We start from the raw sequence: 16,698 nt of genomic DNA, 5'->3' as shown, positions 1-16,698 counted from the left end.
CTTCACAGGAGCCAGAGTCTGAGGTAAAAGTTTAAACTTGGAACAAGTTTGCCTTCAGGATAAGAATTTAGCAACAGGCAATTTACAGCCACCTTTTATCAACTATCCACCAGCAAGATTTCCCAACGGGGATCACCAGGGATGCAGCACTATCTCAGGACAGCTTCTCTCAGTTAAAGACCTCCTGTTTCTGGTTTTCAACACACCAAATGCACCCAGCCTTGCCTGCTGTGAGTCAGTCCCCAGCCTCTGCAGTGCCTCTCTCCCTCCTCCTCGTGCTGGCTGCTGCAGGATGGCCCCATGCAGGAAGGCAGCTGAGAGCCAAGGGGGGTCAGAGGCAGGGAAAGCTGCCCCCGAACAGAGGAACCTGGGAAACAGAACAAACATGTCATGGGTTTGCAGGTAAAAAAGGGGAAAAAAGTGCTGCTGCAAATGAGGGGGAAATGGGGGACTTGGGCAAAGGTGTAAGTTTGTGACTGGGACAAAAAATTAAATCATTCTCTTCATTTTGTTCTCCCTGTAGTTGATGCTACATGGAGACAGTTGTAAAAAAGCCAAAGTCTAAAAGCAGACAGAAGCATTCTCAAAACTCTTTTATCAGCAGTTGGACAGGCAGTAACTCTACACTACAGAAGCCTGTGATTATCACCTGCCACAACCTGCAAGGAGATTCTTACATAAATTCCCAGCTTCTGGAGAAAAGCTGCAGGGCACTGACAGTGTAAGGAGAGGTAAAGAAGGAAGCAAGCAGCCAGTGAGCAGCTTCAGGAGCCCAGATCCCCCAAATCCAGGGAACAAAGGGTGTGGCAGCTCCCAGGAATGACTCAACACCGTGCTGAGGCTTTGCCTACCCAGGACTCTGCCTCCCAAATTCCCTTTTCCTTATGGGACAGCACTCTGACCCACATCACACACAGGGCCAGACTAAATCATTATCACAACCCACTTTGAGTTTAAGCCCTACAGAGGAGTCTAGAGCTGTCCTGCAAGCCTGAGCCCAGGAGAGCATCCCATCCTCCCTGCCCATCCCTCACACACACCTGGTACTTGAGCCGTGCCAGCCCCTCAGTCTGTCCAGCTCTTCTGCAAGTGGAGCCCCAAAGAGTCTCTTCCACTGAGAGCAGAGGACTGGCTCCAGCCTTGGCCACCAAAGCTAGGGACAAAGATGGAAACCAGCAGCATTAGCAGTGGGGTGCTCAGTGGTTGGTTGCAGTCAGATACAGCCAGGTAACCCAGAGAAAGGGGTTTTTCCTCTCTCATTAGTGAAAAAAGCCCAAGTTGTACATGCACACATCAGAAATGGGAGAAATTTCACATCCTGGGAATGCAGAGGGTCAGTTGTGACTGTGCTCACATCATGGGGCCCTGAGACTCCTCTGGCAGGACCAGCCAGAATGAAAGAACTGTTCCACAAGGGTGATGGCCACACTCAACACATCCACCAAAATGTGCATCTCTGTGTAAAACTGCACACAAGGAGTTACACACAGGAGAGACAACAAAACCTGGGATTTTGGGGCATTTTGGTTGCTTGTGATGTAACAACCAGCCCACAGAGTGCATCAGAGACCAGGACAAGCCCCCCAGCTCCCCACTCTGACACAGCCCCTGTGGCAACACCCCCAGGAGCCCAGAGCTGGGATCAGTGATACCAGGGGCTCAAAACACCCTGCAAATCTCCCAAAGCTTTAAGAGCTTCTGTTGACTGTTAGACACTTGGATAATGTTTAACACAAGCTCTCTGAGCTGGTGCTGGATTTCTCCCAGAAGCAGAGAAGCAAAATGAGATCAGTCACCGCTGCAGAGAGGAGCATCACAGGACACTTGGTTTGACACGCAGCCAGAGCCTCGTTGACCATTTCTGCTGCATCCTCACACTCCAGGCTGGCATTCAGCAGGCCCTGGAAGAGCACAAATGACCAGGATGGCTCCACACATCCCTCTCTGCTGCTCCAAATCCCTCGCTGAGCGTGTGTAAACTAATCAGAGAGAACTGTAGGGGTCAGCACGGCTCAGCAAAAGAAACGTGTGCCAACAGCTCCTTCCCCCACCAGCTTTGCTGCATTGTATTAAAATTCACCTCCACCACTACTTCCTCCTGCTGCTCCCCCTCATTTTCCTGTTCTTCTCGGAATTACATCAAGAGTTCCCAAAGGGAGGGTACAAAGGGGACACCTCGTGTGTCAGGAGGAAAGCTCTGAGCAGGGAGGCAGAGGGATAAATCAGCATTACCCTGAAGAAGTGAGCTGTGATGTCGTAGGAGAGCGCATACCCTCTGGAACAGACATCCTTCTGCAGGAAAACACGGACAGGGAAACAAAATCACCATTGCTGCCCTTTGGAATACGATTCCCTGAGAGCACTTTGAGTGTCTGGCACACCAGGAGCCACCCTGTGAATGCTGAGCACCATCAGCTCAGATGGCAGCAGGGTGGTTTCTGTGCAGAGCACTCCCACTGAGCTGAGCTGCACAGCCCCTGCACCCACCAGCCCAGGGTGGCAGCAGCAGATGGATTAACAGCCTTGGGGTGAACAGAGGTTTCTGGCTGTGCCCAACACGACAGCACAGAAGGGCCTGGAAAAGCCAGTCAGGATGAATAAATAGAAATCAGCTTTCCTCAGAGCACAAAACAGTGTCCTGAGGGACCTGCAAGGCAAATGACCTCCCAGAAAGCTGCGGGGATGTCTCTGGACGTTTCTCAGGAGGATGAGGAGGATCTCACTCTAAAGAAAAACAGTTCAAGGCCTTGAATGACAGAGGGATTGGAGAAGGGCTCATGCTCAGCCCCTTTCAGGCCCCCAGGGAAATGCTGGAGGTTTGTCTGCAACCCACTCCACCAAACAAAGTGACTCACAAGGATTTGCCCTTAATAGTGTAAACTGCCACCACAATTCCAAATGAATAAACTCAGAAGTCACAGAATCATGGAATGATTTGGGTTGGAAGGGGCCGTGGGCAGGAACACTTTCCACAGACCAGGTTATTCCAACCTGGCCTTGAACACTTCCAGGGATGGGGCAACCACACCTTTTCTGGATAGTTTGGATATGCCCTCCATCCCTAAATTCAAATTTAAGGTCTTTATCTAAAGCATTTACCAACGAGCAATCACCCTTTGTCTCATCAAATCACCTACCAGCTCAGAGTTCACAAAACAAAAGAAGCTGTCACAGTCCAACACTGTTCTGTTCCCTTTCCAGCACGGGATGATCAGGGAGGATGCAGGGAGCCCCACCAGAATCCTTAGGCAGGGAAAAATGAAAATTGAGATTATTGCCAGGGAGAGAATCAGCCTCCCCATGAAGGTGTGCGACAACCAGCCTGGCTGGAAAATGGCACATAGAAACACAGCTAATCCAGGGGGTGCCAGGGAATCAGCATCCCTTGCACAGCTGTCCCCATGGTGTGCAGTGTCACTGTCACTTGCTGTGGAATCAGAGGGGAGGACACTGCACACAGCAGCCTCTCAGTGCTGCTCAGGCCTGCACTCACCTCCTGTGCAGCAGCAGCTCCTGCTGCCTCCACAGCTGCTCTCCCAGAGCAGATCCCTGCTGGCTGCCTCTCAGTCTTCCCTGGAGAATCTCGAGCAGGAAGTGTCTCTGGGCAGCTGAGCAGGCAGGAAGCAGCTTTGGCCTGCACCTCAGCTCCAGCACCAGCTCCTGAACAGGGTGGTGGGGAAAGCAGTGAAGGTCACACACCAGCCTGCTCTCAAACCCTCCTTGTTTCTCTGAAGCAGCCAGAGATCAACAAGAAAAACCTCTCTCAACCCCCACACCTGAGAGCTGAATGGAGTGAGGGAATACTCAGGTCAAGTTCAAGGACTGAACATCCACTTTAGAGTGTGAAATCACCTGCAGCCTGCAGAGAATCTCAGGGCTCACTGACATCCTCGACTGGCCACAGCCACCCTGGTCCAGCCTGAAATTAGGGGACACATGAGGTAACTCACCCAGGGGAAAGCAAATACAGTCAGATGCTTCAGATGAACACAGAGCTCAAACACTGTGTTTTAAATAAGCTGTAGCTGAGGCAGCAGCTCTCCTCCAACCACCCTCCTCATTTTCCAGCTCCAGCCACCTCCCCCGGGGCATTGGTGCTTGTCTGGCCACACAAACCTGAGTTCAAAGTCAACTTAAAAAGGGCAGCCAGACGAGGGCCTCTCTGTGGCTGCAGCCCCAGACCTCTGCCACCCAAAGCAAGATGCACAGACTGGTGAGTCACACAGGGCCACCTCCCAGCTCCCCCTTCCAGCCACACCAGGAGGGAATGGCTTCCCCAGCCCCACGAGGGGACAAGCTCCCAGTGCACAGCCTCAGAAAGGGAATACCTCTGTGAGGAGTCCAGGAGGGCATTGATGATGACCCCACACGCCTTCTCCAGGTCTCCATCACAGCCACCAGCAGCAGAAGGTGCAGGGAGGTACCTCTGGTAGATGGCCCAGTGATGGAAATCCTGTCTGCAGTGTGGAAAAGGAGGGGATGGGAAATCTGTTGGAATGGTGCCCTTCCCTTGATGTAGAGGGAAGCTGACACATCAAGAGTGATGAGAGATGTGTGCTCAGATAAAAGCACAGTGTAGGAACAGACATAAGGAGTCCTCCAGCAGACCCCACCCAGCTCTGGCTTCCAGAAACAGGGAGGGTTTGTGACAAGGGATTTGGAAGGGCTGCACATGCAGGGTGAGCCTGCAGACCCATGGGATGCTTTGGGTTGGAAATGACCTTAAAGGGCCATCCAGTCCCACCCCTGCCATGGGCAGGGACACCTTCCAGCAGACCAGGTTGCTCCAAGCCCTGTCCAACCTGGCCTTCCCACACCTCATTCCAGCAGTGCTTGAACTCGGCACAAACCACAGCTGGCAACAGGCATTTGTATCCTGCAGCAACTGTTTATTTACTTCCTGATTTTCAGTGCTTTTCCCTAGTTTTGATGGGAGACTCTTGGATTATTCCCTTTCCAACAGAGCCCCTTGGCCCTTACCTCTCTGAAGCAGAGAGAATGTCCTTTTCAGGGCACACTTCCAGCTCCATCAGCAGCCACTCTCTGAAGGATAACTGGGAAAAGCCAGGATTTAGGAGCAGGGAAGAACAGCAAGGGAAATAGCTTGTGCAGAACAGCCACCTGCTGCCCAGCATAAAACCCACTTTCACTTCATCTCCAGACAAAAATCCCACATGGATTAAGAGACATGAAACAAGAGACATCAACCCAAGGAAGTTCCTGTGCTGTTTCTCTTATTAAAAAAAAAAAAAAAAAAATCAAGCTAAAACCCTTCTGGCTTTCAAAAATCCATGGAAATCCCATAAGGCCTGTCTCACACACACACACCCACCCCTCTGACATTTCCAAACACACTCATCACCTCCAAGCCCAGATACCAGGCTGAACGTGTGTTAGTAGAAATAAAGGTGAAATGAGCCAAGCACCTCAGTCAGACAGGCTGTGTGAGCATCAAAGAGAGGTTTATAACACAGGGCTGTTCCAGGCCTGGACACTGAGCCAGCCAAGCACAAGGAGTCATTCTAGGAACACCACAAACTCCTCTGCACAAAGACAAACTGGTTTGAGAGGAAGTAGGTTAAAAAAAAAAAAAAAAAAAAAAGAGAGAGTCTGTCAAATCAGAGGCTTTGCAAGGGTGGTACAAAGGGAATAGGGAGATGGTTTGAGCCAGGCAACCCAAGGTGCACAGGTGGCTCAGGGGAACACTGGCATTTAGACAAAGCACCAGAAAAGCAAGGATTTCCAGTTATTTGCCTCTCCATCACTTCACAGAGAGCATAGCAAGGAGCCAGGGTGATGGACAGGCCTTTGCTCTGCAGTTCCTGAGCTTCCATAGCTCGCCAAGCTTCCTGCTTTTCCAAGAAGTAGGACACAAAAGTTTTAGCTCTGCTTTTCTCTTTCTACCTTATCATCCCCATCAAATAACACTGAGCACACATCCCAGCCCACAGGACTCAGCTGTCAGACGACTTTGCAGGTATTTAGTTCTTACTTTCAGGCATTAAAGTTCCTACAAGAAGCTTTTGATCAGCAATAAGGAAATCGCAAAGGGCAGATCTAAAAAAAGGGAGAATTAGAGGGTGAATTTGGGTGATGGAAACGATTTATACCTGGAATGTTTCTTCCTTCAAGAGCTCCTGGAAGCCTGCTTGCCTCCATAAGCACAGGCTGGCTCTCCTGTAGTTCAGAGAGGGGCAGGACAGGGAACTCCAGCTCAGGGCAGTTTTGGCCTCCTCACACAGGACTCCCCGAGCTTCCAAGATCAGCCGTGGCACGAGGAACTGCAGCTGGAATAAAAACATCACCTCCTGCATGAGAATGTCACAGAACCAGGCCCAGAGCCACCTCTGCCTGTGTGGAACTGCCCAACAGGCACAGGCACCAAGAGGGGAAGGCACAGAGATTATTTCTACACTGTTTTCTTGGTGTTGAGTGATATAGAGATGTATTTCTACGCTGTTTTCTTGGTGTTAAGTGATATAGAGATGTATTTCTACATTGTTTTCTTGGTGTTAAGTGATATTTGCACAGGCACCCGCAGCAGAAAATTAGGCTGAGACTGAACCTTTCCACAGATAACAGCAAAACCTTTTTCCTTGTACCTTTTTCATCAGGCCAGGAGGAATCAAGGCACAGAAATCTTCACGAGAACAGGATGAAAACTTGCACATCAGGTAAGCTGCTGCTGCAGTGCAAAACCTGAGAGAGAAAAGGAAAAACTCCATTGTCTGGTTGGTTCAGCCACCTCCATGAGCTCTGGAAATCCTCCACAGGAGCCTTCCCAGCATCCCAAAAACCTCCCCAAAAAGGGAGGGGGTGGATGTCCCACCTCACCTCAAGCAGAAGGCAAAGGACTCTTCTGTCCTGCACACAAGCAAGGAGCTCCAGTACTCTGAAACAGAAAGGGCCTTTCCAGGAACAGGCTGAGAAACCCCAAAATTGGCTTCCACTCCAGGAATTAGAGCTCTGCATTCACTTAAGTGGATCACAAAAGCTGCCAGTCCCAAAATATGAGCAGCACCGAGGGAAGGACCCTGGAAGGTAAAATCAGTGAAGAGCAGGAAAGATATTTTTGGTAACTTTGTAATGTTTCATTTGTAATATCCTTACATTGTGTAACATTTTAATATTTAATGTTTGATACTGTAATACCTCACTTTTTTATTGTAACATTTTGTACCAAAACACCTTTCTGAGGGGAAAAACCCCTCAGATTTAGTGAAGGAGCAGAACATTGTTTCTGCTCACCAGCAGTGCAGCAACAATTGAGCAGATGAGAGACAGCCCACAGCAGAACTGGAGGCTTCTGTAATGCAGCAACTTGAAATAACTCACTGTAAATTCAGATTTTGGGGATTCCAAGGCTTCTTAGCTTCTCTGACAGCTAATTTAGTCTATCAGCCTCTTATTTTCAGCCTTGCAATATCACAGGGTAGAGGAAATAAACCAAGGAATTATTTAATAACAAAACCATGCACTGCTACAGCCCAGATAGGAGTACCTTAATTTTATTTTTAAATTTTTTGCAACTGAATTATTCAACGTGGAAGCTTAGGAATGGAGCATTCTACCATTTTTCTTTTGTCCTTTTCCTAAACTTGCCTATTTTAGCTTCTGTTCAAATGTCTCAGAATGCATTAACCTTCCACAAGTAGTATTTCTGCAGGGAAAAATTCTCCTCACGTTCCTGAGGGCAACTTCATACTCTTTGACCAAACCAGGGTATTTTTGGGAAGCCTGGAGGGCAGTGAAGTCCCTCCACAGACAGCCCCATGGCCCCCAGCTCAGGAAATGGAGCAGGATGGCTTTTAGCACCACAGGATTCCAGCTGGAAGAACTGACCTGATGATAAATCAGCTGGCAGAGCCTGCCCAGGAGTGCAGGCAGGAGATTCCTGTGTCCACACATCATCTTCACCACCAAGGAGAGGCACGGGCCCTGCCTGCAGAAGGGGAAACCACAGGCTCATTAAATTAATCCCCAGCACAGGAATAGGTAATTAAAGATGTTTAAACACCCTGGAGTTGACCCATGCTGGGCTGTAAACACAGCACAATTATCATTCCACTCACAGGCTCAAAGAAAGGGGCACTTTGGGGGTACCTGAGCAGAGAACCCCAACAGACACAGCCCCAGCAGTGCCCTGCCTCACACAATGGATGGCATCTCAAATACTTGTTGGCATCTCAAATACTTGTTGGCATCTCAAACACTTGTCATCTCAGAAGGCCAAAGTGGCCTCTGAGGTGACAATAAGGACAAGGGGAGCTGCCTGGGGCACAGGGTAAACAGAGGCAGAACAATAAATGGGATCAAAAAAACAAAGCAAGAAGGAATTTCTATGACAAGGCCGTGCTGTGAAGCAGGGACAGGGAGGGATTTTCCCACCCAGATCACAGAAATAACCCATCCTCAGAGGAGACTGGGTGGGAGCTGTGTTTAGACACCATTTCCTGGGACTCCTGTGTGTCACAGAGACTTTTCAATCAGGTTTTTGACAGTGATTCATCTGCTCCAGGGCAGAGAGAGGGAAGGATGCCCTGGCTGCCAAGGGGAGCACCAGGGCAGCTGGGATCCCAGCCAGCTCCCCAGCACGGCGTCCTTGTTGCCCAACAAAGTGATTTTCCACTGACACGTTGCCCATAATGTTTACAGGCTCTGCTACACCGAGGAGGAGCTGAGCAGCAGCAGAGCTCCCAGGGGCAGAGCTGCCTCTCCTCCTCAGCCAGGCCAGAAGCCACCCCAGTCCTTGCCAGGGGGAAGGAATTCCAGGATAAAAGGGGTTGGTTTCATTGCCATCCCCCGTTGCTGGGCTGGAGCAGCCGGGCACTGTTTGTGGGGGGTGTTTAATCCCTCTCACAGAGCACAAAGCAGAGCCAAAGGCCACTTTGCTGAAGGGATCTGTAACAACAGAGGAGAAACAAGTTTTATTTACTCATATACACTCATTCTTGGTGTGCAGACACTTCACCTGCAGCTGCCAGCCTGGCACAGGGGGTTTGAACACTCAAAGTCCCTCCTCAGCCCTGCACAAGTGCTGGAATTCTGGTTATCACCTACTTTTGGTTCTCCTACTTTTTGACTCCCATCTTACCTGTCAGGAGGGTTAAAAGAGGAAGCAGCTAGCAGGGTTTGGCAGAATGATGTCAGCAGAAGATCAACAACCTGGAATAAAAAGCACCAGGAATAAACCTGGAATAAAACCCACACTCCTGATTGTCAGGCTGGATACCTAAACCGAGTTTTCTGCTTTGTGTATATTACATTTCCTGACACTAAAACAAGGAAACAAATTGGTTCATGAGATTCACTACAATTTCTACAGCTCCACTGTCACTAAGGATGGAAAATCAAGCCCATGACAGGCCAGGAGTGACCCCAGCACACAACAAACACCAGGACAAGGCTGTTGAGGAAAGCCTTGCCCATCACAGGACTGCTCTGCTAGAAAATATCTCCAGATCCTGTCCTGCAGCAACTTCCAGGTGGCTAAAACACAGGGACAGTCTGTGCAGGGCAGGATAAGGGACACAAAAGGAGAAATGTATTTCCTACTCTAGGCAGACAAAGCAGCCTTTCACACCTTCCATCCAGCTGCATTTTCCCCTGCCCAGCCCCGCTGTTCCCCAGCCCAAGGCAGATGGTACTCACACTCTGGTGGCTCGGTGCCAGCCTGGGGGCAGGGACTGTCACTGGGACTGGGGAATTCAAAGGAGCAGCTTCATTCTCGTCGCTGCTGTCACCCAGGACACCGCGCAGCCTCTCGGAAACCACGGCGGCCTGAGCTGCCACATCTGTGGGGAGGGGACAGGGGACAGGGGCAGCAGGAGTGAAATATTTACAACATTTACAGCATTTATAACCCCCCCACAGCAGCAAGAACAAGCACCACATAAACTAATCAATCAGAGTCAAAAGTATGTTAGTAAAAGCTTCACTAAGCAAAAAATGTTGGCTGGGACACAAGGGATCAGCATCAGCCGCATTATTTTTTCCCAGCATTATTTTTCCCCAGTATTATCTTTCCCCAGTATTATTTTTTCCCAGCATTATTTTTCCCCAGCATTATTTTTCCCCAGCATTATTTTTCCCCAGCATTATTTTTTCCCCAGCATTATTTTTTCCCCAGCATTATTTTTTCCCCAGCATTACCAACACACCTCAGGGACAGTTTTCACACCAGAGAGGAAAATGCTTTCCAAAATTTCCAAGACTTTTCCGAGTCAGCAGGTGAGCCCCAGGAGTGGGGCAGCAGAGATTGGTGTGATTATCACCAAGATAAGCCCCAAATTAAGCATGGAAATACATTAAAATGTACATATTCATAGCTGGAAGGATTAGCAGCTTTGAGGGATTACCAGCTTCAGGTGGCACTGGCAGTAACTCCTGCTGTGCCTTTGGCCAGCACCAGCCACACTTTATTCAGGCAGCTTTGGGGACAGTCAAAGAGAAGCAGCTCCCTCATACCTTCCCACTGAGCCTGGGCCACAACCAGAGTCCTGAGCTCAGTCAGCTCAGCCTTCAGCTGCTCAAAAGGCTCTTTGGAATGGCTGGGCTCTTCTTTGGAGTCATCTAGACAGGGAGGAGAGGAAATGCATTCAGCAATCTCTGTAGAAGCAGAATTTACTTTTCCTGAAGCTCTAACAAAACCCCAAACTGTCAGTCTGCCACACACAGAGCTTTGTTTTTACCCTCAGAATGTGCTATTTTATTAATAATTTATGGGTTTACGCCTAGTTGCAAAAGAAGAATTCAGTTTATAAAGATGAGAGGCAAAAAAAGTTCTGTTTTCAGAGTTTTCTTCCCACTTCCTTTAGCTCTGCCCCTCCCAGAAACATTTGCTGTCCTCAAGATTGGAGTGAGGCTCAGGATGCAGAGACAGACATTACAGCATGGATCAGCTTCTCCAGATGCCCCATGGCTTTTTCTTTAAGAGAAGGAATAAAAGAAAATTCCTTTTACCACTAGAAAGAGATGCCACCAGCAACTGCCACAGCCCCAAAACCCTCCCCAGATTTTCCCCAGACAGGAACAGCTTCTTGTACAGGAATAAATCACCCAGGAGCAAGAACAGCAAACAGCAAAGGCTGAAATTGATACTGGTTGTAAACACGGTGTAAAATAAGGTGTTGGGAGCCCACTGAGTCACAAGGGTGAGCACTGACAGATGGGGTTTGGGGCTGCCCAGAGCTCAATCCTGCCCCAAATCCCGGCTGTGTGCTGAGCCCAGGGATGGGGCAGGGAGCAGGAACAGGATCAGAGAGGGGACAGGAGGGGACACGGCTGATGTGACACAGGGCCCGGGCAGTGCAGTGCCACTAGAGGTCAGTGGCAGCGCGGGGAGCCCCGCGGAGCTGCGGGGATGCTGCGGATCCATCCCGGCCCATCCGCAGGGATCCCATCCTGCGGTTGCCAGGCCAACCCCGCAGCCAGCCCAGCCCAGCCCAACCCAGCCCAGCCCAGCCCAGCCCAGCCCAGCCCAGCCCCAGCATCTCCACAAAGCTCCCAAGGCCCCCAGCAGGGCTTGGCCACAGATTTATCTCCATAGTCAGAGCCTGAATCTGTAACTTATCCCCATCACGCTCTGGGAACCAGCTCTGCCCTCCAGCCTGAGCTTTTTATTGTGTGTAAACCATTGGAAGGTGTGTTTGAAACACTCATTTGCTGACAGAGACACCAGAGCTCATTAAACACCCTCATTAAATATCCATAATCCTGCCCCAGCGATGGGGCCCGAAATCACCTCCCACCCAAATATAATAAACCAGGAGCTGCAATCCCTTTCCCAGCCCCTCCTGCCCCCCCTAATCCCCTCTTAAAAGGGGATACCAGGAGTTCAGACAGCACAAAGGATCAGCACAGCAGGCTCCCAGCACAGCAGGCTCCCAGCCCTGAGCAGCTCAGGCTGCAAACGCTGATTCATGGAAAGGTCTTGGAGGTGGAATTCAGCCAGCTCAGGCTCAGGCATCATCTGCAGCCTCAGCACAGCACAAAGCTCTCAGGGACTGCAAAAATCCCACCCAGGCAAGGCTGGCAGAAAAAGCCATTGCAGGAGTAAGAATTTAACACCTCAGTACAATATAAAGGATGTAACACTTATTTATAGGGATTAAATACCTATTCAGCCATAAATCTTTGAAAATTTTCAATTCAGGAGGGCAGAAATGGATAAATTAACGTTTCATATTGATCCATAAGTAAATGTGGTATTTTTTTACCTTGTAACACCTTCTCTTTCATAGCAAGACAGGCTTGCAGGTATGTAGAGTACAAGTTTGAAGGTATTTTATCAGCTCTGTGAAAAAAGAAGAGATTTATTATCCTGCACAACCACAAACTGCAGCTTTATTAAATGAGCACAAACAACAGCCCTTCTATGAAATGTAATTAGAGGGACTCTGAAGCATAAAGAGCATCTGAAGCATTTTTTTAATCATCTGACATAAGGGGCAGAGATTTCCAGACAAGGCTTTCACAGCAAGCATTGCACACACAAACCCAATACTGTATGTGTCACTAATTTATATTTTAATGCCTATTTCATATCTAGTTGATGTCAAAGATCCCCTAAGAGTGTGAGCTGTGAGATGCAGCATCCACAGATGTAAAACACGAACGTGCTGAGGCCAAGGTGTGACCTCCTCTCTGCTAAAGAGCACGTCCCACGAGGCTCCCCAGAACTCAGCTGCTCCTCTTACAACTTTAATTTCACTAAATGGCCCAGTCTCTAATTTTAGAGGCAGACTGGAATGACAAGGCAGGACCAAGCACCTCATTTGCAGGCAGCGTTGCAAACATTCCTCCTTCATGAGAGGTTACAGAGGAACTACTGGATGTAAACTAAAGCTGTTGCTGCAGTGCAGAAAAGCTCTTTTAAACATGCATGCAGGGCAAGGCTGAGTCCTGAGAGGAGCTGTGTCCTCCTGGAGCATCATCCTGGTGTCCCTTGAGCATTAATAGACATTTAAGTCTCATCTTTCACTCCCAAAGAGTCTTTCAACAGAGGGAGCTCATATTCCTGGGGAAATTTTATATTCAGCTGTATCCATCAAGATTTGCATTAAAATGTACCTGGCCTGGAGCCACAGGGACTCCTAAATAATGATTTCACAGTGGCCAGAGGAGTTATTACAGACCTGAAGACTACACAGATAAACTCCTCCATGCACAACCTGCAAGCCACAGAGCTGGGCCACCAAGCCCTGCCAAGAGGTTGGTTGTAACCAAGGTGTCAAAGGCTCTGATAATCTGATATCAAATGGCCCAAAAAGAAAGCCCAGCAGCACAGAAAAACAACACTGGGATGGATGTCTGAGTACCTCTTTAAGGAGTCTATAAAAGCCATGAGTCCATCTGGGGTTTTAGGGAGCTGCAAGAGAGGGAAAGGCAGGTCAGGGACAAAATTATCTGTGTACAACACACAGTTAATGGGAGGGGCAGAGAAAAAAGCCAAATACTGACCACACGGGGCCTGAGCAAAGCTGGAAGGAACCAGGAAGTGTAATATGGCCGTCTGAAAATACTGTGAAAATAAACAGAGCAAAGTATTAACAATGCCAAAGGTCCAAAGTGCCATCTCCACACCTCAGGAGTTAATTTGGCTCCTGCAAATACAAAATGTTCATGGTGACATGAATAACCATGGACAAACCAGGTTCAGATTAGCCAAAGGTTTTTAATTTCTTTCATTTTGCTTTTTATTAATTTAATTTTTTTTTTAATAATTAATTTAATAATTTTGGACTCTTTTGCACAGGGGAATGTGCCTTTTCACTCTCCCCACAAATATTCTCTATTAACATGACTCCTCAGGAAGTGGGAAGAACTTCCCCAAAACTCCCTTGCTCACATCCTCAATTTTTCTTGTTTCCTTCTTTTGATTCAGACTTGTCTTCCACAATTATTGTTATTATTATTAATGTTATTATTCTTGCTAAGCCCAGGAGGAGCTGAAAAGCACACAGTACCTGGCTTCTATCACAGAGGTTGGGATCTTCCTGGTGTTTTCAAATATCTGAAGGGCCTTTTCAACATCACGGAGGGCCTGGGCCTGGGGCTGCCTCACATGAGAAGTGAGAGAAAGACGTGAGAAATGGAGGCTGATGATAAACTTACCTTTTCTGTCCTGATTTTGCTTTATTGTGATTCTGTTTGAGTTGTACGTGTGGAATTCAGACACACCATCTCCACTTCCAGCCTGTGCCTGCAGGCAGAGGCACTGACACCCCGGGTTTCTCTTGTTTGAGTTGTGAGGCACCTCAAGCTGCAACAAGTTTCTCAACTGACAACCAGATCAGGCTTGGAAAAATTAAATTGAATCTTTGCTTGTGCCTGTGAGTTCATCACAGGACTGGGTTTCTTGTATTATATTCAGCTACCCTGCCTCCAGCCTGGATTTCATGTAATCATGTAAGTGAGGCCTCTTCCTCTGATCAAAATGTAGGAAGGAATAATTAAAACAATCACTTCCTTCTAAATTACTGTTGTCATTCAAAATTTATCATGAAGCACAGTGTGAAACTGCAGAGTGTAGATTCCATCCCCCAAATCTCCTTTGAATATTCACACTTTGGTTCCACACCACAGAGATGGAGTGCTCCACCAAAAAAAAAAAAAATCAAGATACCTATAAAATGTGAGTCCAGTTTTCATGAAAATTAGGGAGATCCTGTATTTATGGCCACTAAAACCTCTGGATTAAAGCTGGAGACTTGGCAGCACACTCATCTTTGGAATGGCAGGGAGGTGGATAAGCTCAGTGCTTTTCCAGAGGGAAAGGGAAAAGGGAGACAGAGCAGCAGTACCTGCACAGCCTCATCGGTGGCAGAGAGATCTTCATAGAGCCCCATGTCCTCTATGGCCACCTGTGTGAGGGCAGAGGTGCAGGGGGTCACACACAGCAGGGTTTGACCCATCCAGAAAGAATTCTCCTCAAAAGAGACAATCTTTCCTGACCTTGAGGTCGGCCAGTCTGGTTTTGGCCAGAGTGATGTACTCCAGGAGCAGGGGCCGGTGTTTTGTGGGGACAAAAGGTGGGTACATGATGTGCACCTGAAAGGTGAAAATCACAGCAAGGTTTGCCATTGCTACAGAAAATCCAGGTAAAATCCTAGCTAACTAATCCTGACTGATGTTTAACTCAAATATTCCCCAAAGAAGGCATTATGGCTTGGTTAAGGATCAATCATTTTCATGGCAATTACATCATTTTTCCCAACAACAAACAAACAAAATCAGTGACGTGCTTAAAACTAATTCCATGAAAGGAACTCCCCCCATCAATAAAATAACCTTGTCCTTCCTTATTTCAGGAAGAAAAGGGTGTGAATAATGAACCAGAAGTAATCCAATTACTATAACAACATTTGTAATGGGCTGAACCTACTGAAAGGCACAAGGACAGTCATTCTGGGGCAGTTCTGTCATCTCTGTCAGCACCTTCTCACCTTCAGGTATGGGGCAGCTTCAAAGGGCACCAGCTCTGACAGGAACTCAAAGAGGAAGACCAGAGATTTCTTACTGCTCCCGTGGTGGCCACCAGCATTGCCAAAGGAAGCCTAAAACAGGGGGAAATGGCAGTACAGCCTTTCAGCATGGGGAGGATCCTCATTCAAGCAGTGCCATAACTGAGCACACCAATCCCAAACACTCCATTTCTGTCAGCAGAATCTTTCTGGAGAAAAGTCTCCAGAGAAAGTTTATAGAATCATGGAATGGTTTGGGTGGGAGGGATCTTAAAGACCACCTAAATCTAATCCCCTGCCACACCTTCTGCCAGCCCAGGCAGCTCCAAGCCCCATCCAGCCTGGCCTTAGACACTTCCAAGGATCCAGGGGCAGCCACAGCAAATCTGGGCACCCTGTGCCAGGGATGCCAGGTTTCCTAGAGCCCCTTTAGGCCCTGGAAGGGGTTCTGAGCTCTCCCTGGAGCTTCTCTTCTCCAGTGAGCTCCCCCAGCTCTCCCAGCCTGGCTCCAGAGCACAGGGGCTCCCTTGGATCACGGTGACTTACAGAAGTCTCTATGGAAATTTGCTGCCATGAGAATACTTAAACAAGGCAACTCTGAGATGCACCAAAAGATTGAGATTCATGAGGGAACCACAAATCTGCAGGTTTCTACACAGGTTTATCTGGGCTTTCTAAGGAAAACAACCAGTCTGAGACTACAGAGAGCACAACCAGTTTACCTTCTGATACCTCCTGGACGCTCTATCAGCCAAAGCCAAGCTTAGATTTGCAAACTCATACAAAGGAACTTCCAGGTTGGATTTATGAGGAGATTTGCATCCCTAAAATACCCACCTGTTTACAGTTAAAAGCAACAACCAATTATCTGTAAGGTCAAACACAGCAATTACAGCTGCATGCAAACCTCCAGGAAACAGGAATGCTTCCTCTGCCATAACCCCCAACTTATGCAATAAAAACAGTGCTGCTTATCAAGATACTGAAATCCATCCAAGATGATGTTAATAACAGGAATTACATGTCTGCATTCCTAGCAAATAACTAGAACAGGCAAGGTGGACTTAAAAGATGAAAGGAGGGAAAGCTGGGGAAAGCAAAACTAATTTATTCTTTGCAGACACAAAGGCAGTAATAAATATTCAATCATTCCTAATATCAATACAATCATTTGTATTTTTCTTTTTTATTTTTCTTGCCCTTTCTCATTCCTGGTTATCCTGTCTGGATCAAG

At 48.1% G+C, this 16,698-nt stretch overlaps 1 protein-coding gene across 1 annotated transcript in view; it reads right to left on the bottom strand.

The window, feature by feature from the left end:
• Nucleotides 1–16,698, bottom strand: part of FANCA (FA complementation group A) — a gene marked incomplete at its 5' end in the record, with an annotated part of 32,032 nt that overhangs the window by 4,199 nt on the left and 11,135 nt on the right. Inside the window, 23 exons of the mRNA XM_083870227.1 lie at nt 226–367; nt 1,041–1,153; nt 1,797–1,901; nt 2,233–2,292; nt 3,138–3,243; nt 3,494–3,660; nt 3,853–3,919; nt 4,329–4,457; nt 4,981–5,054; nt 6,111–6,287; nt 6,603–6,699; nt 6,835–7,034; nt 7,843–7,942; nt 9,095–9,165; nt 9,652–9,794; nt 10,468–10,572; nt 12,219–12,295; nt 13,320–13,369; nt 13,462–13,522; nt 13,968–14,056; nt 14,805–14,864; nt 14,956–15,051; nt 15,447–15,557. Of these exons, the coding sequence (XP_083726353.1) occupies nt 226–367; nt 1,041–1,153; nt 1,797–1,901; nt 2,233–2,292; nt 3,138–3,243; nt 3,494–3,660; nt 3,853–3,919; nt 4,329–4,457; nt 4,981–5,054; nt 6,111–6,287; nt 6,603–6,699; nt 6,835–7,034; nt 7,843–7,942; nt 9,095–9,165; nt 9,652–9,794; nt 10,468–10,572; nt 12,219–12,295; nt 13,320–13,369; nt 13,462–13,522; nt 13,968–14,056; nt 14,805–14,864; nt 14,956–15,051; nt 15,447–15,557 (2,400 nt within the window). The remainder of the gene's footprint in view (nt 1–225; nt 368–1,040; nt 1,154–1,796; nt 1,902–2,232; nt 2,293–3,137; nt 3,244–3,493; nt 3,661–3,852; nt 3,920–4,328; nt 4,458–4,980; nt 5,055–6,110; nt 6,288–6,602; nt 6,700–6,834; nt 7,035–7,842; nt 7,943–9,094; nt 9,166–9,651; nt 9,795–10,467; nt 10,573–12,218; nt 12,296–13,319; nt 13,370–13,461; nt 13,523–13,967; nt 14,057–14,804; nt 14,865–14,955; nt 15,052–15,446; nt 15,558–16,698) is intronic.

The sequence above is a fragment of the Zosterops lateralis genome (assembly GCF_965231275.1).
Source record: "Zosterops lateralis genome assembly, chromosome: 12".
Taxonomy (NCBI): domain Eukaryota; kingdom Metazoa; phylum Chordata; class Aves; order Passeriformes; family Zosteropidae; genus Zosterops; species Zosterops lateralis.
Note: the sequence above shows the minus strand (reverse complement) of the source record. Positions and strands in the feature narration are given on the sequence as shown.